This window comes from Ictalurus punctatus, chromosome 16 (assembly GCF_001660625.3).
Source record: "Ictalurus punctatus breed USDA103 chromosome 16, Coco_2.0, whole genome shotgun sequence".
NCBI lineage: Eukaryota > Metazoa > Chordata > Actinopteri > Siluriformes > Ictaluridae > Ictalurus > Ictalurus punctatus.
Genome location: NC_030431.2, coordinates 19,185,838 through 19,209,900, shown reverse-complemented (window position 1 = coordinate 19,209,900; position 24,063 = coordinate 19,185,838). Strand labels below are relative to the sequence as shown.

At 39.4% G+C, this 24,063-nt stretch overlaps 2 protein-coding genes across 2 annotated transcripts; both read right to left on the bottom strand.

Moving 5' to 3' along the window:
- Positions 1 to 5,040: 5,040 nt before the first annotated feature.
- lysc (lysozyme c) lies at positions 5,041 to 8,913 on the bottom strand. Its single transcript, NM_001200789.1, is given in 4 exon segments — positions 5,041 to 5,337; positions 7,216 to 7,291; positions 7,460 to 7,618; positions 8,746 to 8,913. Coding segments are annotated over 4 exon segments (429 nt in total). The 5' UTR covers positions 8,873 to 8,913; the 3' UTR covers positions 5,041 to 5,270.
- Positions 8,914 to 13,004: 4,091 nt separating this feature from the next.
- On the bottom strand, positions 13,005 to 19,547 carry macir (macrophage immunometabolism regulator). The gene is made up of 2 exons (XM_017489344.3): positions 19,451 to 19,547; positions 13,005 to 16,506 (listed from the first exon to the last, which is right to left on the bottom strand). Exon 2 carries the CDS (start codon positions 16,497 to 16,499, stop codon positions 15,867 to 15,869), a length of 633 nt encoding a protein of 210 aa, XP_017344833.1. The 5' UTR covers positions 16,500 to 16,506; positions 19,451 to 19,547; the 3' UTR covers positions 13,005 to 15,866.
- Between the last annotated feature and the right edge of the window lie 4,516 nt (positions 19,548 to 24,063).

Sequence of the window (24,063 nt, the reverse complement as noted above, 5' to 3'; positions counted from 1 at the left end):
CACTACTGTATCCTAAAGGACGGATGCCTTTACTTCTACGCCAGCATAAGATCAACTTATGCAGTTGGTATGCCACATCTAACACATACTTAATCCATGAAATTAGGTAAATATCCACTGTAATATATACAACACACTACTGTTGTAGTGTACTGTTGTAGGAAAATAATCAACAACAGTATGGGGTGGTGTGGATTATATCTACAGCATGCTCTGTAGAGTTTTATTCCTCTTATACCACAGCAATTTGCCAATGCTAACAACTGGCCAATTGTTTATTAAATGTTTACTAAAGAATTACATGTCATGCTTTTTATCCATTTATAGTTATGGCCATGAAACAAGTTAGTTCCTGTTATCACTTATGATATAGCAGCTCTCAATCCTTCACTTTTTTTTCTTCTTTCTCCTGCTGTAAAAAAAAAAAAGACTTCCATACCATACCCTAACTTACTATAACTACCATAAATCTCCAACCGTGCTGATGATGCACCAGAGGAAGTAGTCAAGTAACTAATCTTATTAACCAGGTTTTTTAGAACACAATACAATGTCCGTTTTGTGTACATGTTAAATCCTACTGTATTTTGTTTGCTGTGATACACAGGTGGGATCTACCTGCATGGCTACACAGTGAGGGAACAACCTCTAGGATTCAAGAGGTCCGCTATTGAGCTCAAACCCCCGTCAGAAGAGTTCAAAGTGTTCTACCTCTGTGCTGAAAATGCCAATGAAAACAAACGGTACCCCCAAAAAAACTACATTAAAACACTTTCAAGCTATCTGCATTATACTTAACCTTATGTAAATATGGACACTTCATGATTTGGTCATTGTACATGCTGTATGCATAAGGGAAATGTAAAATTCTCACTACAGGAGTGTGAAGCTGCTGTATAGCTATATTCAAAAATGATCATCTTCAGATGATAGTCATGCTCGCATAAAGCAAAGTACAACATGTACTATGACTGAAGTACAGCATAAGTAGCATGCAATAATCTAATCATGATGAAGTTAGTACTGTGAAGTTAATACTGCGCACATGAAATAACATAAAAATTAAATCAAATCTAAATTACATAAATTACATCAAAACAGACCACTTAGAAAAATGTGTGGAACTCATTACATAGACTGCTTTTTTGTGTGTGAGAATACACCACAGATTTGGAGACAGTAGTTAAAAAATGCACAGCGTGGTGAGTTGTGACAGTTCGTCTGCATAAGTACAAACTCTATATGGACAAAAGTGTGTGGACACCTGATCTCCATGGAGTGAGCTCCATGAGGACATAGTTTGCCAAAGCTGGAGTGGACGAACTTGAGTGGCTGCACAGAGTCCTGACCTCAACCCCACTGTACACCTTTAGTATGAACTGGACTGCTGACTGTACCCCAGGCCTCCTCATTTGACATCAGTGCCTGACCTCACTAATGCTCTTACACTGAATGAACAGATCACCACAGCCACGCTCCAAAATCTAGTGGAAAGCCTTCCCAGAAGAGTGGAGTTTATTATAACAGAAAAGGGAGACTAAATCCAGAATGAGATGTTCAACAAGCACATATGAATGTGATGGTCAGGTGTCCACCGACTTTTGGCCATATAGTGTCCATGTAATTTAATATACTGTATCTTGTTATAATGTGTACATGCACACAGGTCTTTAACTGTAAAATTAAAATGGTGCTCTTCTGTCACCTAACGTTACATTATTTGTTGTTAACAGGTGGATCGGGGCAATAAAGACATCTATAGGAAAATGGCTGCCTTTGCATCAGGCACTTCAATATTACAAGAGTCGGCCTCCTGAGGAAACCAAAATGTAGGATTCATCAACTGGTGGGCCGTGGGCCGGATATGAACCACTTGTTCCCAAAATGTTCTGGAGAAAGTTTTTTTTTTTTTTAATTCCCAGAACATTCCGAGTTTCTGAACTTTAATAGTTCAGTTTTGTACAGGAAAGTTTTCTTTACAGACATATAGCAGTCACGTGTTATGGTTAGGGGAATGAGACCCTAACGTTCCCGCAACATTTAAATAACCTTGCGGTAATCTGCCATGGTTTGGAGAAAGTTCCCCTAAAGTTCTGGTAACCTTTAAACTAATTTGGTTTTTAAAATGTAATTTTAAAACCTATTCTGAACATTCTCTATCAGCCATATACAGTGCCCTCCAATAATATTGGCACCCTTGGTAAATATGAGCAAAGAAGGCTGTGAAAAATTCTTCATTGTTTAACCTTTTGATCTTTTGTTTTAAAAAATTCACAAAAATACTCTGTTCACATGGATATCAAAGAATTGCAAACACAACACAGGTTTATAATTTGATAAATATAGGTGTGCAACAATTATTGGCACCCCGAATGAATTCATAAGGGAAAAATATATTTGGAGTATATTCCCATTACTATTAAAAAATTGTAGTACACCTGGGTGACTAGGAACAGGAAATCCAGTCAACTGGAAATGTTATGAATCGACCTGGAAGAGGACGTTAATGCCTTAATGCACTGTGAAGAAGATGGCCGAGTGGCCAAAAAATCTCCGAGTATCACAGCTGGAGAATTGCAGAAGTTAGTTGCGTCTTGGGGTCAGAAAGTCTCCAAAACTGCAATCCGAAGTCACCTACATCACCACAAGTTGTTTGGAAGGGATTCAAGAAAAAAGCCTCTAATCTCATCCAAAAACAAACTCGAGCATCTTCAGTTTGCCAGACACTTCCTGCACTTCAAATGGGATCGGGTTCTGTGGTCAGATTAAACAAAAATAGAGCTTTTTGCCAATAAACACCAGAGGTGGTTTTGGCACACACAGAGAGGTAGACATATGGAAAAGTTCCTCATGCCCACGGTTAAATATGGTGGTGTCTCTTTAATGTTTTGAGGCTGTTTTTGTGCCAGAGGACCTGGACATTTTGTTAGGATACATGGCATCATGGACTATCAAATATCAACAGATATTAAATGAAAACCTGACTGCCTCTGCCAGAAAGCTTCAAATGGGTCATGGTTGGATCTTCCAGCAGGACAATGATCCAAAACATACATCAAAATCAACACAAGAAGGGTTTACTGACCACAAAATCAAGGTCCTGCCATGGCCATCCCAGTCTCCTGACTTGACACCCATAGAAAACCTGTGGGGTGAACTGAAGAGGAGAGTCCACCAGTGTGGACCTCGAAATTTGAAGGATCTGGAGAGATTCTGTATGGAGGAATGATCTCAGATCCCTTGCCATGTATCCTCCAACCTCATCAGGCATTATAGGAGAAGACTCAGAGCTGTTATCTTGGCAAAGGGAGGTTGCACAAATTATTAACTAAAAGTGTGCCAGTAACTGTTTCACACCTATATTTAACAAAGATTTATATATATATATATATGTATATATATATATATATATATATATATATATATATATATATATATATATATATATATAAACCGGTGTTTTGTTTGCAATTGCTTGATATTCATGAGAGCAGTGTGTTTGTAATTTTTTTTTTTTTTTTAAATTTTTTTTTTCTTACCTACTATTACAGGTGCTGTATAAACAAAGTCTAACTATTCGCGCGAGCCCCGCTGCAGTGTCTATTCCAACTTCAACATTTTTATTGTTTTCATACTTGTCCTCTAGAATTTTTGTCATTAATTTCAGTTTTCCTTTACATATTACTTGGGGGTGAAATTATGTTTTTTCTCTGACTGCTGTTTGCCAAATGTGTGGGCACCATTAACGTGAATGTCCTTGATTGGCCAAACTATTGTTCAACTTATACCTTTCCTCAACAAATTTTCTAAATAAAAATATATACATTTTAAATATAAATATTCGTTTAAATTCGTTTAAATATAATACAAAGCTTTAACTTCATTTTTGGGGTTTTTCTGTTTAAACTTTTTGCTGACTCAAAGACGCTATACAGCCGCCACTAGAGGGAGCTACAGACCCAACTTTCCCACCTATACTTATTACTTACTGTATAAAAGAATTATAAAGTACAAAGTATGTTTTTTTTTGTTTGTTTTGTTTTGTTTTGTGTTTTTTGTGCTATTTTTTTTTGTTTTTTTATTGTTGTTTTTTTTTTTAAACAAAAGTTACATGACGTTTTCAACAAAAGGTCTTTTTTAATTTGTGAGTTTTACTTTGTATCTTCTGACATATGTTTCTTTATACATACACTATATGGCCAAACGTTTGTGGACACCTGACCATCACACCCATATGTGGGCCTTCCCCAAACCTTCAACTGTATAAAATGTCTTTATATGCTGTAGCATTAAGATTTCCTTTTACTGGAATTAAGAGGCCCAAACCTGATCCAGCATGACAATGCTCCATGAACACATGGTTTGCCAAAGTTGGAGTGGAAGAACTCGAGTGTCCTGTACAGAGCTCTGACCTCAACCCGACTTTGGGATTATCTGGAACATGGACAGGCCTCCTCACCAGACATCAGTGCCCAACCTCTCTAATGCTGTTGTGACTGAATGAGCAAATCCCCACCGCCATGCTCCAAAGTATTATAGTGGAAAGCCTTCCCAGAAGAGTGAAGGTTATTATAACAGCAACGGGGGGCACGCTTTTGGCTATATAGTGTAGCAGTCTTGACTTATTATAAATGGATAATATAAAATGATACATTAGAGTATTGTACATTACTGTTTTCATTGCTTTAAAATCCAGGTACTACCAGCAGTATAGGAATTATAATCAAACCCCTGTCTGTTCCTCTATCAGTGTCTGTGTGGCTTTAACCCATAGCCATGGTTCTGTTCACTCAGGCAGTACTGTAACATACATAGTGTTCAGTTTAGGTGTTGTATGAGAGGCTTCAGTGCTTATCTTACATTTTTATTCTGTGCTTTCATCCAGTTTTGCTACTTTGTAGAGTGTTTTTCTTTTACAAATGTTTTGTGTCATTTTCTTCCAGCTTCATTCCATGTACTTTATTGTATAAATGACGTGTAACTAAACAAATATTATAAATAAACAAGCAAACAAACAAATGAATAAATAAACACTGTATGTTGCTGTATTTAGATGTTTTATTTGTGCATTGTTGATATTGCTGGAAGGTATACATAGACTTTAATGAGCTCATTGCAGATTATGAGTAATTAGAGCACTGTGTCTAGGATCTACCAGATGATTTGGTTTCTTAATGCACTATTATTTCATCGTTACCATCGCTTTGTTTCGATTATATTAAACATTCAAGTTTAATATAATTAAAGCAGTTGTCGTTTCATGATTTTGTTTAAACTCTACAGCCTGCAGTGTAAGAGCTTACATCACGACCCCGGCAATATCTGCGCCATGCCACCCTGCAGAAAAAAAAGGAAGATAAATAAATGAATAAATCATATACATACAGTGTCTGAGACCAACATTGAAAATCTGTTTCATTTCGATTTCGTGTTTCCGGCGCTCGCCATCACGGTGTAAATTTACTTCCGGTGAGAACAATGGCAGAGTCTAAGTGTAAGTGTTGTTGTAGCGTGCCCCATTGCAGCAATTCTAAACAAAACCAAACGTATTTCATGACTTTCCTTCAAACAGAGACCAAAGAAAGAAGCGGGATATCGCTATGAGAAGGGACAAAGGGTCTACGTTTGTGAATCGGAGAGGAAGCACATGTCTGCAGTCGGCATTTCACCGGCTACCGACTACATTGAAGGAAGTTCACATCTGAATGTTGGTGCTGTTCCCATCCTCTTCCGACTCAAACGTCATCTGTTTGAAAAGACGACGTTGTAATTTTGTGCTGTCAGCTACATGAAGTGCTGTTAAAAGAAAGCTGCACACTGCAGTAAAAGCAAGATATACAGCGATAGTCTTCAACCACAGAAGCAAAGAAAAAGGTTATAACTTCAAGACAGAAAAAAGAAAACTTCACAACATGTGAAACTAAAGGAAAAAATGGAAATTCAAAAGAAAAAAAATTGCAACTGCACTTATTTGAACTAAAACGGAGTGACTTGCTATCAGAACAATGATAGCTAACCTGACGAACTCATAAACCAACCGGCATATTACATATAACCTCAAATTTGTGGGGCTCCTCATTTTTCCTCATTGACCAGCAACACCTAGCTCTCACTACCACCTTGCGATCTACAACATTAGAGACTGAACACATACAAAACTGTTAGCATTCATACTCCTGCAAGTGTTAGCGCCAGGCTAGTTCTCAACTTACCTTGATAATTGTGTATAAATTCCTGAATGAAAAATTTGTACTACTAATAATAATTTCTTACATTTATATAGCACTTTTCTCGACACTCAATGCACTTTACATAGTGGGGGGAGGGGAGGGGGGGGGGGGTGCTCCTCAACCACCACTAGTGGTGTAGCATCCACCCTGATGATTTCTGTGTATTTAGAGTATTTAGAGTGCAGATTGTGCAGATTTCAGCACATGGCAGACCACACAGTATTGAATTGTAACTGATAATGCTGATGGAATGGGATGATATCAACACCTCAGCGATCTTATCCTGTCCCAGATAAGCATGTACTTGTTTAGAACTAGTTGACGTCAAGAGTAATAATTCCTTAGATTTATATAGCGCTTTTCTAGACACTCAAAGCGCTTTGCATTGTATGGGGATGGGGGGGGTCTCCTCAACCACCACCACCATCCACCTGGATGATGTGACGGCAGCCATAGTGCACCGGAACACTCACCAGCTATTAGTGGAGAGGAGAAGAGGGTGATGTAGCCAATTCAGGGATAGAGATTATTAGGGGGCCATGATAGATAAGGGCAATGGGGGAATTTCACGGGGGTTATACCCCTACTCTTTACTAGAAGTGTCCTGGAATTTTTAATGACCAGAGAGAGTCAGGACCCAGGTTTAACGTCACTATACTGGGGCATTAGGACCCACACAGACCACAGGGTGAGTTAGTTTTACCCAGGAGGCCTCCTATCCAAGTACTGGTAAGTTTGAGAGAGAAGTAGTGAAGAATCTCTCCATGTTTACTCAGCATGGAACACCGTAGTGGTGACGTAGCTTCTGATTCATCTGAAATTCATATTTCTGATCATATGATATGTAACGAAAACCTTTGTGCTACAGTCAATTGAAAACGAATGCCAAACAGAAGCATTTTCACTAGTGGTCACAGACTTTTAGACCCCACTGCGTAATTAAAAAGTCCACCATATGTGCATTAAATTAGTGAGATAGTCTTACCATGCAGTAATGCCCTGCTGTCTCACTATGGTCTTGGCACACTGAGCAGCTTGGTAGATGTTATCAGTAAGAAGCTCTGTTTGAGAAAGCAAGTGTTATGACAACTACATGAGCCTTTGCTCAACTTCATTGCTTTAGTGTTGAGATGAAACTTTATAGTTCACATCTAAAAATCACAGGCTTGTCAGAATCTTATCATTTCAAGATCTTGATTTCAAGGATAGATCTATGAGAAGTTTCTTACGATTGCAGGAGATTTTACACCCGTTCGCGCTACGGAAGCTGCCATTGCTACACCACCAACGGTTGTTTATCTGGAAAATGCCATAGTCCGTTGATCCATCAGTGTTGTGGTTGATGGCTTTGGTGTTGTAATCGGATTCATGTTTGGCCAAGCAAACCCCTAAAAAAATATTCAGCATTCATAGAAATACCGCAGTAATTCCACTTAACGCATGGGGAAAAAAAACAACAACAACTTTTTGGTTCCCAAAGGAAGCCAAATTACTTTTGAAAAAATAGATATTATTCTGAGACTTTTCAAATACTGACATTCAGTACATAATATATCATTATTAGTGCATGTCAGTTTGAATCTCTGCCTTTTCATAAGAGGAAGTGTGATGCTCTAGCTGGGGGATATTTTTCATTAAAAAATAACTTGTACTTCGTACTCCTCCTTCTTCCTCTGGGTTTTCCAGTTTCCTCCCATCTTCTAAACATAGCAAGTAAACTGAAAGTTGTGTGTGTGTGTGTGTGTGTGTGTGTGTGTGTGTGTGTGTGTGTGTGTGTGTGTGTGTGTGTGTGTGTGTGTGTGTGTGTGTGTGTGTGTGTGGGCAATGGACTGGTGTCCTATCCAGGGTATATTCATATGTCACGCCCAGTATCCATCATGATCCTGACCAGGATAAAGCAATTACAAGAACATATTAGTAGAAGAGATCAAATGGAGTCATTTGTGTTGTCTAATGTTGTGTTAATGAAGGTCAATAAAACATTCTCTGCACTCATGACTGATGGTATCAAACTTTCTTACTTTCAGTAACTACTGAAAAGATCTGGAGCCTATCCTAGGAACACTGGGTGTGATGCGAGAACACACCCTGGATGAGACACCAGTCCATTGCATGGCACTATGCGCGCACACACACACACACACACACACACACACACACACACACACACACACACACACACACACACACACACACACACACACACACACACACACACACACACACACACACACACACACACACACTTACTGGAATGGTTTTTGGAAGGTGGGAGGAAACCCACATTGACAGATGTGGATCATCCTCACTGGAGATGTGAGGTGACAATGCTACCTGCTGCACCATAGCAAATAGTCGTCTGTATTCATGTATACTGCATTGTATAGCATCCTATTCATATTAGTACATTTACTTTAACTGGATTCTTGGCAACTTCCTTATCTGCATCAGCTTCCTCTGCACAATGAAAAGACGTACTGTATAGTATGTTAAATTAAAATGCCAGTTTACTCACAGTTAGCCAGACTGATGCCATGATACCCGTCCAAGCCATTTGCTTTCATGGCTCTTGCCAGCTCACACCGATCATACCGTTTAGCGCTTACAACCGCCAGGAGCAGAAGGAACACCAAAGCCTTCATTGTGCTACAGTTCGAGACCGAATCACTGAAGAATTCTGTGTGTCCTCTGTTCTCCGCTCTGCACTTATATACGGGTCATATGAGGAAGTGGATTGATTGCTGGCCTTTTGAAGGTCGTGCAAACTTTCTCTACCCTTGTTGACAGAAGTGCAATTGGAAAAAAATATATATGTTTAAACTGCTTAGTCCTGTGGATTAAAAACCACTCCAACACCGTGGTTATCTTTCTGAGATAAGTAGTTGAAAAGTTGAAAATGATTAGAAATGGCACGTATGTGTTTTTGGTGCCAAATAGGATCATGTGATGTTGGGTTTTCCTGTCTATTTTCTTTCTTCCACTTTTTGCATTATTTTTGTCAAAAGACTGTCTGGTCTCTTATCTTTTGCATTAAAGGTGTTTTGCATGTGGCCTAATATTTAAGCAAATATGGGATATTGTTCCGTAGGAGACAGTGACTGATTATATAATATACTGTATTTTACTGAATACTGAATAGTCCAGTTTCCTAGATTAATGATTCCCAACCTTCATCCTCTTGCTGTTTTCCTTGTTCTGAACCCATTAACAATTGCAGCATACAGGTATCCAGAAACAGAGTCAGAAAATATTGGTCCAGATTTTATTTTTAGACACTTTAGGCATGTACAGTGCCTTGCGTTAGTATTCACCCCCTTGAACGTATCCACATTTTGTAATGTTACAAGCTGGAACTGAAATGATATGGCATGAAAATAGCCACACAATCAAATCCTATAAACCCCAACAGAAAAATGTAGCATAATGCATGCAGGTTTAATCCCTGTTATTGTAAACTGAACTGTGGTGCTTCAGATGGAGATTAAATTTGTACTGTAATGCCTGAGGATATTTGTTCTTCTCAGTCAGACTTTCCAAATAGCCCAAGTCTGATACAAAGAAAGAGGCAGCTGAAATCTTTTGAAACGTGCAAACTTTTTACACTGGCCTAAATTGACGTATTTTGCATTTCAGCATCATTAAAAGGCTGACAATGCCAGACACACTTCACTTCCAAATTTCCAGAATTGCAAAAGAGCACTGACGAGGAACTCACAAGGAACGCTGGGTTTTGCAATCTAAGAATATTTGGAAATTCGCAAATGTATATATTAAGATCTCCTGTCAGGCTATGAAGTGTTTACTTAAAATGGCCTAAGTTAAAATGCAAGATCCTGCTCATGAACTTTACTTTATTCGCTTGCACAAATTGTTTGCAAAGAGCTATAATTTGTACCAGGATGTAAATAAATGATTTCAAAATCAAATACTGGCTTGAAGCCCATTTTCCCCAGTGATAATGGATATCATATTTATCCACAATTGCTTGCATACTGTTATTGCACTCTTGCCCTCATTTTTTATAAGTGAAGGTCAGTTGACTTTTGCCTTTTTGATGCAAAGCTCTAAAATATATTATCCATCTCTTTACAAACTATACATAAAGCTTAAAAACATAATAATATGGCATTACTTGTATGCAGGAAAGTGACACATTAGTTTAAGCATTAAATAGCTCCACTTCCTGGCCAGTAAGGATGGAGGAAGTCTAAAGTGTAGTTAGAATTATTCAGGGTTTTTTTCTTTTCACTTTTTTACCTGAAGCAATTGAAAACCATCACTGAAGATGAAATAATCAGGCAGAACAATAGCCGTGCTCAACTATTAACCTGTAGCTTTCTCTAAAAGCGTGTGTTGTCTTTTATCGAGGCTCCATTATTTAAAGCATTCATTTCTTTGCTTTAAATGCTGTCACAATAAAGGTCTAAACCCTGTTAGGTGAACTCAAAATCATTCACATCTTACACTTTGGATTGCAAAAGTGGATGATGATAGTGAGAGTGCTGTCACTAACACAAGGTGAATTACGTCATATAAGCGTGTATGGAGGGGGCACAGTGGTTAGTGGTTAGCTCAAGGGTTGAGGGTTCGATTCATGCCGCGGTCCTGTGTGCACGGAGTATGCATTTTCTCCCAGTGCTTCTGGGGTTTCATCCAGGTTTTCCGGTTTCCTCCCCCAGTAGGGATGTGACAGTGAGGAAATTTTCCCACCGGTTAATTGACATGTGACAACACAGGCAATACCGGTATCATGGCAGTATTTCCTCCTCGGCTTAGTGGTTAGGGCTCTGGGTTACTGATCAGAAGGTCGGGGGTTCAAGCCCCAGCACTGCCAAGCTGCCACTGTTGGGCTCTTAACCCTCTATGCTCCAGGGGCACTGTATCATGGCTGACCCTGTGCTCTGACCCCAACTTCCTGACAGGCTGGGGTATGTGAAGAAAAGAATTTCACTGTAATGTATATGTGATCAATAAAGACTCATTAAGTCAAAAATATTGCCAAATAGGCGCTTTTAGATTTCGCTTTGAAACCAAATCTTCTGCCATCGTCTTGTCAGACAGCTCACCTCACTCTCGTCATGTCATAAATGAAATCTGACTCCTGCTGATCTGTGCTGTGACTCTAACTCTGACTGAGCAGATGCGTTCAGTTTTTAATTGTAGCGTGCGTTCCCTAACTGAACTAAATAATTTTTATCACTATAAAAAAGCAAAACGACGGTGGGGCGGTGCCACGGTGGGCAAGTGACACGATCGGTGCGTGGCCGAACACCCTATAACACTGGGAACACTGACTATGGCAGCAAGTCTATCCCCCAGTCCAAAGACAAGCACTGTAGGCTGATTGGCATGTCCAAAGTGTCTGTAGCGTATGAATGGGTGTGTGAGAATGTGTGTGTGAGAGATTGTGCCCTGCGATGGAGTGGTACCCTGTCCAGGGTGTCCCCTGCCTTGTGCCCCATGTTCCCTGGGATATGCTCCAGGTTCCCCACGACCCAGTAAGGATAAGCGGTACAGATGGATGGATGGATGGAAGTGTGTATGGAAATTCATGAAAATTTTGCTAATTATTTATCTTCTATCAAAATGTATATAGCTCACATGACTATTTTTGTTCCAAAGTATGATGGTAGGAGGAGACATCCAGACATCAAAGCTCAATCCCCTGATTCTAGTGGAAATGATATTACTGAAAATATGTTACAGAGACTACAGTGTTGAAATGTTGCCCTCTTATGTCCAATCAAAGCACTGCAGGGAAGCCACATCACGAGCAAAGGCACAAGTTACACTGTAAAATGCTACATCAAGCATCCTAAACAGTCACTTAGTTTACACTTATAGAGGGAGTCCTATTTAAAAGCTTACAACAAAGAATTTTCTACAACAGATTCCCAGTAAAAGCTATCCAAAAAAACGGTAATAGAGAGTAACTAATTGAGTAAAGAAAATGCAAATTGACTACATCCCAAAACACTTTGTTGTTTAAGATTCATTGGATTTCTCCCCACCCCCACCCAGATGTGTTAACACGAGTTTATCCTGAGTGCAAGAGACGACTCCATATGTGTTTACAAAAAAAATGCCAATCATATAGGAGATATTTTAGAAATAAAGTTACATTTTGCAAAAAAAAGTGTCAATTTCTCCTGTGTATGGAGACTTTTGGACATCCTGTATTCAACTTGCACCTTGTTTACTTTGTTACTATTTGCACTTCTGGTACTTTGCAATTCCAATAACATTCTTTTATTCTTTCTCTCTTTATATCTATCATTAAATGCTCTCTAGAACATTTTTTCCCCTAAATGTAGTATTGTAGTGGTGCCGATAACACTAAGGGTCAGGTATAAAAAGACCGATTTTGGTTTCAGGGGCAATTTAACAACCAAAAAAAGTTAAAGTATACAGGGGAGTCTCCCTTACAGTTTCTGCCTCATGTGATCAAGAGAGAAAGATCTTATTCTTTAAATTTTTTTTAAAGTAAGGCTGGTGCGGGAACAACTGTTTACAGCTGCAAGAAATAGAAAGAAAATAAATAACTTTAACTGTAAGTTGATTTATTTTATTTTTAAAGTACGATGAATTACTAGCAAAATTGCTGTTGTATCTTAGTGGCATTAGTGCCGTCTCAGCGCGGTAACGCAATACACCACATTGTCACTAAATTTCTTCCATAGAACAGCATTCACTGCAGTGTTTTATTCCTTAATTAGCCTATTCTTTACAGGCTCCCCATCTGCTTCATTAAAGGGGAAAGAAACACACAAAAAGTGCAGCGTAGTGTTTTAATAATGGTAAGTGTAAGGTTCAACTTAATACAGATGAAAGCATTGCAGGTCACACAAACACTCAGCAGGACAAGGAAATTGAAATGCGGTCAGCCTACAGAATACAGATTAACATTGTTCACCCTAAGGATGTAAACATACTAGCTAGAGAAGTGTTAATCAGCAGAAAAGACTGACATACAGCATGTCGTATGTCATTTAACTAGAGCTCAAGGCACTGGGACCTAGCATGGCTCCTTGTGTCTGTACACCTCACAGAGAAGCACGGTGAGGCTAAGATTAAGTTCATTATCATTGCTGTGTCCTGACAGATCTTTGAAAATCACATTCACACACAAGGCGCAAAACAGTACAGCAGGCTAATATGGGATGGTGTTGCAAGAACAGTATAAATGTGTTAGATCGCAAACAACGTGATGGTGAAAAGGTTTCATTTTAGCCGTTCAGAGTCCAGGAACATTGCATTGTGGCAATAGCCGTAGAAAGGAAAAATAACCAAAACAAACAATGTTAAATACTACACTATTAACATTTTAATAGTAATAGTCACATTGCTCCTATTAAATTACTCACTTGATCTTAGTGGTTACATTTATAACTGCAGGCTTTTCTGCTCTTTTACTGTTCATTAGAGAGAGAGAGATAAATAGAGATAGACAGATAGATAGATGGATAGAGAATGAACACTAAAAGAGCAAAAATGCCTGCAGTTTTACATGAGCTGAAAGCTAGGAGTAGGTTGTTGTCCCAGTGTTACTGTACTGATAAACTGATCAACAGAAATAGAGAAACAGTCTGGGGCTCAGTCCTGAGTCACAGAAACCATTTCTAACCTTCAAAATATACGAGATACAGAACACAACAGCACTCTCTTACCATTACATTCATGGTACGTGTTGATCAAATTCAATTCAAATTTTCATCAAATTCATAAACAAAACAAAAAAAAGAAAGAAAAACAAGAAGAAGAAGAAGAAGAAGAAGAAGAAGAAGAAGAAGAAGCACAAACTCATAACAGCATTACAGCCTTAAAATAAAACAGTCAATATGTAAACAAGATGTTATGCAGTTCAGTCAAGACAGAAGAAAGCATGACCAATACATCACCAATATCTGTGAATCTAAGGTGCCGAGCATATTTATACAACATATTATTAATTCACAAAAGTAGACAACATAAACTGAGGAAAAAGAGAAGTGCATGGCATTTTAATCAGAGAAAACAGACATAATCGAGGAATAATCCTAAAACCAGAAACGTATTCGGAAGAAACAAAAGCGGCATGGCGTTGGACAAATGGTCCACTAAACACACACAGGGGGGAAAACAACCAAAAATGACAGATAATAATATTATTGTAGTTTTAAACTATTACATCATACACCACGTTAAGGAAAAGTGAATCAAATCAGTATTACTAGGACAATTAAACAAAAAATAATAATTAAAAGTAAATTCTCTAGTGTAATCCACTCAAACTATCAGGGTCATTTTGGGGATTATAAAAACAAAGTATCTGATAAAACCATAAACTCAGATGAAAAATCTGGTCTTAAAAAAGACAAAAACATCATATATGCCTCGAACCAGTGCATCAGATTCACACTATTAACTGTGGTGGTGTTCGTAATATTACTAGTTAATAATAGTCATCAATAAATATTTTATTAGAGTAATAAATATTAAGAGCATGAGACACAATAAGAAGTGTGACATGACAAATACAATGTCTGATGAGCACCAAAAATATGATTTAGGAATAACTGTCTGGATTATTGGGTAAAAATATGATTGTCAGGTGTTGTTGCGCACACACACACAAAAAAAAAAAAAAAAAAAAAAAAAAATCGCATTAATCAATCAAGTTTTTCCCAGGACAGCCAAAGTTCATCCTTTGGTTTGTTTTAGTAGCAATTCTGTGCACCAGCATAAGAAAACATAATAATAATAATAATAATAATAATAATAATAATAATAATAATAATAATAATTTCAATTAAAATCCCCCCCATGTGAATCGATCGACATAAATATTACCACATATTGTCCTCAAATATTTTTCATTTATGCCGTAAATAACCATGCTGGATTACTCAGTGTGAACATCTAGACAATATGCCAGCTCGAGAAACTAGAAAAGGGAGATTAATAGTGTGTATGTGAGGCACTAATCTTAGCGCGAGTGAACATAAGCGTTATCTAGCCCAACTGTTGTAAATAACTTCGATGTTGTGTAACAGTCTGTTGTTGTTTTTTATTTTACATAAAAGAGTTTTGCCTAACTGACAGGTAAATGAGTGCAGAGCTCACTTACTGACACATCTACAGGTGTGAAGATGCTAATGATAAAAGGCTAATGTTAGGAGAACACCACGGTGAGCTATGCTAACCCGGTTTTAAAAAAAAAAAATGATATCCAGATGTCTAACAGTATGATCTAGTGCAGGTTATAGGTACATTTTCTGCAATTGAGGCATTTTCACCTCAGCACAGGCGTACACACACACACACACATACATACAGTAGTAGCAACTGTTAAGCATATAGTTTATTGCTAATCCTGAACAAACTCAGCCTCACCCTTCACACACACACACACACACACACACACATTATTAAAACAACTTCACTTTGTTCACAGGTTAAAGTTTAAGTTAGCTGGACCTCACTAAACCTTCTGGTTAACAAACAGTTCTTAAAATAACGAGATTAGTGGCCTACGGGTGCCTTTACTACAGGAACTGCCTATGATCTGACTGGAGAAATGCGAGGCCCAAAAACAGCAGCCAGTTCCTTGGGTGTGTCAGGCCTGGCTGTGGGTGCGACTGGCCCGTTTTCATCCGTTCATGTTTTGTTCCTGGTGAAGATGCGCTCGGCGCGCAGTGTCAGGTGCTGGAGCTGGTACTGCAGCACGTCGGTGTCGGCCGGCTCACTGAGATTCATCTTGTCCAGGTTGAGGTAGTCCAGAGATTTGGAGTGCGCACGCTTGGCCTTGAGCAGGCAGAGGGGCAGCGGGCCGTGCAGGGCCTTACTGCTCTCCCCAGCCGCTGGAGATCTGAAGCAGGCGTCGCCTGAGCTGGGCATTCGCCTTCTGCGTCGCCCGTTAATGGCAGGGATGTCGTAAGGTTGGTAGTAACGGCTTTTGGTTTTGTAAACGCGTGACGCGCGGTGCATCCCTAAATCCACGGGTTTCTGGATGGCACCAGGCAACGCCTCCGTGCTGCTCTTCTCTGGCCCGGACCACTTGTGGGCCAGTTTGAGAAGCTCCTCTCCAGTGGTGAAGCCCACCAGGTAGTTAGAGTTCATGTGGAGGATCTGGTATCCTGAGACAGTACTTTTGATGGGTGAGCAGGGCGTGCTGGAGCAGCGCGGTTTCTCTACCTCAGGCTTTAGTGTGGCTTTGACCTCAGCAGCGGGTAAAACGGACACGGGGGTCCGTGACACTCCACTGACATCCAGCTCCATCTTTAAAGACATGGCCTGGCTAGAAGAGCGAGAGAATATTAGAAGAGTAGAGAACAGGAAAATTCAACAGAGAAATGTTTCGTCTTTGAAATCAGTCCATATTAAGGATGCAGCAAAGCCACGTCTTCCCCATTTCATAGATCACAGGATCCCAACCCTGACCTGGAGTACCCAGAGTCTTGCACGTTTTTGCCATACGGAATCAGCAGCACTGAGCATGCATTAATGGTGCCAGTGGATCTTGACACACCTTAGTCACTGGGGAGGTCGGTACAGTTTTGGTTGCATTAGGCACGTTAGCAAGGCTCAAGGACAAGCAGGGTAACCCTGTGAGCACTGGAGGAGGTGCGCCAGGCAATAAACCACAGTACCGTTCGTACAGGATTGCGTGATTGTTGCAGCCAAAAAAAATGCTTGATTATGCTGCGGGGTTCCCCCTCCCCCCAAAACAAATTTGCTATGCAATTTGCAGAGTTTTCTGTGGATTATTTTGTGGAAAAATACTTGAATTGGCTAAATTACAGTTGCACGAAGTTGTTCTGCACGGCCCTTCCCACTAGCTGCGTTTACATGGACAACAATAATCCACTCTTAATCCGATTAAGACCATACTCTAATTAAGAAACTACCATGTAAACAGCAATTTGTACTTACCTTAATCTAATTAAGGTCATAATCGAAGTAAGCAATAATCTAATTAAGACAGGTGCAGTACTCCTGTTTTAGTCACATTATGGACGTGTAGTAGAGACATGTAAACACCTTAATCACATTATGAACGTCGTGTGGGAGTTTTCACCGCATTTTGCGACAGGACACGATCACACACGGCAGTTTTACGTTTTATGGCGAACAAGAGAGTTCGGCTGTGTCCCAAATCGCATACTTTCCTACTATTGCCTGTAGTGGGGAAAAATACATGTATCTCGGCTACCATATAGACGGTAACTACGCGATTTGGGACACGCCCACCGCTTCAAGCAGTCGTCTATTAGCACATATAGCATGACAAATAATTAACTGCACTTAAAGCAGTTTTTTTTTGTAAAAAAAATTAAATAAAAACACCCAAAACTGTATACGGTACCATAACGAAGACGAACTGTATGTTGATATGTGAAATTCTGGAGGGACGTTGGACGGCGTGGCGACGTAATGATGTGGGCTATTAATCTAATTATGCTGTAAAACATGTAAAACGGGAACATGACAGGAGTATTCTAAAAGCGACTCATGTAAACACCTTAACCACATTATTATCTTACTCAGAGTAAGGTCAATAATTAGATTACTGCTGTCCATGTTAACGTAGTCACTGATGTTTGTTGGTAAATGAGACCTTTTAGTAAATGGTCTGCACTTATATAGCGCTTTTATCCAAAGCACTTTACACTATGTCACACAGCAGAGCTGCCATGCTAACTTGCCATCAGGAGCAACTTGGGGTTCAGTGTCTTGCCCAAGGACACTTCGGTATGTGGAGTCATGTGGGCCGGAAATCAAACCGCCAACCCTACGATTAGTGGACAACCCGCTCTACCAGCTGAGCTACAGGTGTGAGTCCTGGAGGTACCAAACAACAGGTCAGCATTTACCTGTGTGATTAATATTGCTGAACGAGGTTTATCAGAGCGAAAATGTGCAAGATACTCCAGGACCAGGGCTGAGAACTTGTGTGATATGCTTTTCTAATATTCAGTATTGATACCAGCATCAGCCAATACCAGATGTGAGAAATGGCAGGGCTTAGGGTAGCATACGTTATGCAATTTGTGTTGTTTGTTCATTTGAAGGCTCCGTGTTGTGTCAGTGAACGGGATCTGAACAGTTGATCTGAACAACGATGATCTGATCCAGGGTTTCATGTCAGCATCATCCCCGATATCAATATTAAGTACATTATGTGTATTCCTACACTATAATTACTCCTGTATCTTCATCAAAAAACAAGTCAATACACTAAACAACACGTGCAAAGACAAACACATGATATGTCCCTGAGTCATAACATGGAGCTGAATCCCAGAAGAGTGCCAGTCTGCCTGAATAACATGGACATATGGTCATGCGCGTTGCTCTGCCAAACATATGGTCAACAGCAACACTGGCATGAAAATGTTTTTCTGAGGCAAAAACAAAATCAGTCACCATCACTGAGTGCTGCCTCGAGCTTTAATCTGACTTTACAGCATTACACCACTGTGTACACAAAATGGTTGGGATCCATTCACTATACACATGATGCTATGTTCACGAGCTGACACAAAACACTGTTCAACCTCGTTCTCATGAGAGAGAATTTCAACTGAAAATGTAAGTACAGGCTGAAATGTGTGGGGGGATAAAATAATCGATATGGATCCGGTGCTGAGTGAGGGGAGAATTTTCTTTTATTTCCACACCAAGCCAAAATCACCTGTCATCATCATCATCATCATCATCAGGCTGTGTCAGGGAGAGAAAACCGGAAAAGCAGCAGCCTTGTCAGAATTAAAATAAATGTTCATCCCATGAACTAAACGAATTTACACAATAACCTCTAGATCACAAACGAGGATTAAATGTCATTTGCGGCCTTTAGCTTAAATGCTAACTCCATTGTGATCATCAGGACGCCAGCTCGTGCACACTGCTGCTAGAAAACAGCGCTAAAAACATAAATAGTTACATTTTAGAAAATAAACATCGCAAATTACTTTCGGTTTTGGGGTTGTTGTTTATTTTCCGGAAAATAATCCAATCCAAACCAAACCGAACCAGAAGCATCCCTTGTGGTTAGCTCGATAGCTTGCTGCTATCTTCCAGCAGGGAGTTATGGCTGAAAAATGTCCCTAACATCACACCACCATTACAACTTAAAGATTATAATCAAAGTCCTGAGCTGTAACGCGAGTCGTAGAGGATTTATCCTGCATTATTTGATCGTATTTATGAGCGTGAATGAATGAAAACACAAAACAGACCTGTTCGGCAAAGCCAGCTCCGTCCACACACGCCTCGGCTTGTCAGTGTAGTATCAAGCTTATGGAAGGCCACAAGAGTCAAAATCCTTCTAATTCTCACTGCTGTGTGCATCCTCATTTCCTTTCCTCGTGTCTTTTCCGTGCATCTTAGCTCCACCCGCTTAGGATGTGAGGGAAGGATGCAGGGATGCGGTTAGAATTGTTTCATAATTCCAAATAAATAGATTACGATTATCCACAAAATAAATGTAGTGAGATTTACAGAAATGAAACAAATTCACAAATGCATTGAATGAGATGCAGAAATATGTGTTAGTAGTTTCACAAAAATAAATTAAATGGACCCGTTTCTGAGTTGTTTTGGTTTTGTTGAGTTTTGAATGTATGGACTGAATAAACACATGCTTGGAGCTCGCCTGTCTTCCGAGTCTTCCTCCACACCCTCACAAACCAGGGTTCTACAGTAAGGAATAAGGAACACACTCCTTACCGTGCTGATATACAAAAATAATGCACGCTAAGGGGTGTGATGCAGCACAATGCACAAGCCATCCCATTTAACTGTATTATTTTCATATAACGTTATCTGTCTTAATCTGTTATAATGCATTTTCTCAGTACTGTGTATTTCTTTTCTGTGTTTTGTTGCTTATTGTTTTTCACATTGTGTGCTTGTCCATGATTGTTCAATGTTTATGTATCATTGTATTGTACAGCATCCTTGAGCTCTGGAAAGGCACTATATAAATTAAAATTATTATTATTATTATTATTATTATTATTATTATTATTATTATAACTTCACACTCTGGAGTGTGTTATTATGCTTATACAACAACAATTTGCCAATGATTACAATGCTTAATTTATTAATGTACAACACAGCATGCTTTTTAACAGTGTATAGTTAGATGTAATGATGTAGTTTATTGTTTAGATTTAATGACGTAGAAAATCTAAGAGAGAAGTTAGTTCTCACTTATGTTATAGCAGCAATAAGCGTTCATTTAATGCAGTGCAACTCCTTTTTTTAGATCCAAGTGACCGATCTGGTAAATTCCCTAGTGTGCTGCAGACCATTCAGTTCCCGCAGACACGTGCCCTTCTTCTTTTCTAACAGGGCATCAGGGAGGGCACAAAGGTTTTCTGCCAGAGAGTCATCGAGACACACTTTGAATAAACAACCAACCAAACATAGCAGTTTCCCCTTATGTTTCCTCTCAGCAGATTCCCTGTAATGTGCTTGGGGTTATGGATCACCTGGGTAGATTTTTATTTTCTCATTTTCATGTCAAATCATTTTCATTTCACCTCACGTTCTTCACATCTAATTCATCTTTTCTGTAATTTGGCTTTTCAAGGGGTTTTAAAAGCATTTATATAATATATATTTTTACTGGCATAGTGAATCAAATTAACTTTCACTTCTACCTTTTTGCCTTTCGTGCATTCCAACTTCTTGTAATTGAGTTAAAATCCTAAAATGGTATTATCTGTTTAGCTAGTAAGTGTTTTTAGGAGCCAATCTTTTAAATTATTTTGCACCAAGTGAGTGAAAATTAAATGTCTTAGCACTATATTTTATTAAATATTAAAAAAATAAATATTACAGATGTCACCTTGATGCAATAATACTGTCCAAATTGGGCTATAGATTAAACTTCCAAAAGTGCAATACCACTGCACAATACCAGTGAGGCAATGGTGAATTTATGGTTACGGCTCTGTGTTACTGATCGGAAGGTCGGGGGTTCAAGCCCCAGCACTACCAAGCTGCCACTGTTGGGCCCTTGAGAAAGGCCCTTAACCCTCTCTGCTCCAGGGGTGCTGTATCATGGATAACCCTGCACTCTGACCTCAGCTTCCTGACATGCTGGGGTATGCAAAGAAAAGAATTTCACTGTGCTGTAATGTATATGTGATAAATAAAGACTCCTTATCATTATACCATACTACATCCAGTCCAGTGTTTGATTTGCTGGGATTTTCAGCTGTGCCCAGACCCCCTTGTTATCCTGAAGATTAATTTGAGGAGGAGCACATTGTTCAGTGTTCAAAATATAACATCTAAGACCCAATATAAATGTAAAATGAACTCACCTATACCTTCTGTATCAGCTAAATCAATGGGTGCTTTGTTGTAGCAAACATACAGGTTACAGCAGCAGGAGGGAACAAGCCGAACTTGATGCGCATCGTACCAAATGAAGCACTAAAGTAATATCATACTATTTATACTATTCAATCACAAAGTTACCGAGGGGTGAGAATTATACAGCAGTTGTCACTTGAGATGGTGGGTGAGGGTAATGTGGTTTTCAAAAGAAAGCACTAACTTTAAACATATCAGAATGTAATAAAGTACATGTTTTTACTATATAATACACGTAAATATATTACATATACATACAAATATACAAATACATATACAAAGTTTGTCTCCTCGGAGACAGTGTATTGCTTGCTTATGATGCTTCGTATCCAGAGATAGCACAAGAATTCTATGTGCTCAACATAGCATGTGCGACATCTACTGTATCTAATTAACCAAAGCTACACAAAAGAGGGAAGTGAACAATGACCTAAGAGCTGTAATCAGCAGCAGCAAACATGTTATTTGTGAAGGAGAAGTGGATATGTTGTGTTTCTGCACAGCTGCAGAGTCATACAGAGAGAGAGAGAGAGAGAGAGAGAGAGAGAGAGAGAGAGAGAGAGAGAGAGAGAGAGAGAGAAAAAAATAAGCCATGTGTAGCAACAGGCCCAAGTGTTATTCATTAATAGGGCGGAAATTAGAACATAGATGTCACACATTACACTATCATTTGTTATATTCATTGCCCTTATTAAATCTGACTCAACAAGCTGCCTTAAAGGAAAAGGCCACTTCAAATCCCATGAAATATTGAGACCAGAGTGGAGAAACTTTGTTTTCAGTACATTGGTGTTCACATCACACAGGACCTGTCATGGTCCTGTCACATCAACACCCTGGTGAAGAAGGCCTGGCAGCGTCTTTACCACCTTACACGCTTAAGAGATTTTAAACTGCCCTCTAAGGAACTTTTACACCTGCACCATGGAGAGCATCCTGACAGGAAGCATCACAGCCTGGTTTGGGAACAGCACCAAGCAGGATAGGTGGCTCTCCAGAGGGTGGTGCGATCAGTAGAGCGCACACTGATCCATACTGAGCTGGATCCACCTGACCTGCAGTCTATCTACAGCAAGTGGTGCTGAACCAAGGCCAGGAAGATAGTGAAAGACCTCAGCCATCTGAACAATGGACTCTTCTCTCTGCTGCAGTCAGGGAAGTGTTTCCGCTCCCTGAAGGCCAACATATAGAGGATGGGGGGTTTCTTCCCACAGGGCCTCAACCGGGACAACAACAAAGACTAGAGACTTGCTTTCACAACACCCATATCCGCTACATTCCTTAATACATCTTCTATTCATTAATCGTCAGTAACCACTTTATCCTGTATTTATAAATGTGGGCAATTTCAAGACAACTACCTCAGCTTAATATAACTGCATACATCTACACGTTATACCAATTACTGTCAGACTGTTACTGCCACCCATCTTTATAGCAGTTATATATATTTTTTAAAATACTTTTTAAATGCCTTTCCTTTTTCTAACTATATACAAGTAAATTCTGGACTATGTAAATTCAATTTAATGTCACAGACGGTCGTGAAAAAGCATTTCACTGCACGTCGTACTGTGTATGGTTGTGTCTGTGACAAACAATAATGATATACTGATAATGAGTCTTTACTGGTCACATATACATTACAGCAAAGTGAAATTATTTTTTCTTCGCATACCCCAGCATGTTAGAAGGCTGGGGTCAGAGCGCAGGGTCAGCCCTGGAGCAGAGAGGGTTAAGTGCATTGCTCAAGGGGCAGCTTGGCAGTGCTGGGGCTTGAACTCCTGACCTTCCAATCAGTAACCCAGATCCTTAACTGTCAAGCCACCACTGCCCCCCCCAAATAAAATAAAATCTAAATAAAATTTGAGTTTGCATATTTGTGATTTGCTTTGCAATTCTGGTGCTAATTTGTTGGTTGGTGCTTCTTTTCTCACTCACCATTTTCCAACAGTGTTTAACACCATATTGAGAAATCCAACATAGATGTAATGGAGACACGCACACTGAGCTCAATGTTCCTGTATGCAATGTAACGATACCAGGCAGTTACGCCGAGTTAGAGCAAAGACTTGGAGAAGTTAGTTCTCTATCAGATAGTAATCTATGACAAACAGGATAACACTGACGGCAGTATTAGCATGGAAGTTAAACACACAGCTGATCTGTTTGGATGAGGAGGTGACGGAGCTGAATGGACTAAAGCACTGCTCTCACTGAATCCTACCTTACATATATTACAAGTTATATCTTGTTCTGCTAGAGACTTTAAGCAAATCTATCAGTTAAAACGTAGAAAGAATTTATAGTTGAGGTGTTAAATAAAACAATAACAGCCAATTAGGTAAGCGTTTCCCAATCCATATGTTCTGTTGTATCACAACCAAGAATGTTAAATAATTCGTCCTGGTGTGCCGAGCATCTGGGAAAACCCTGACATTCATTTTCCATCACATAAAAA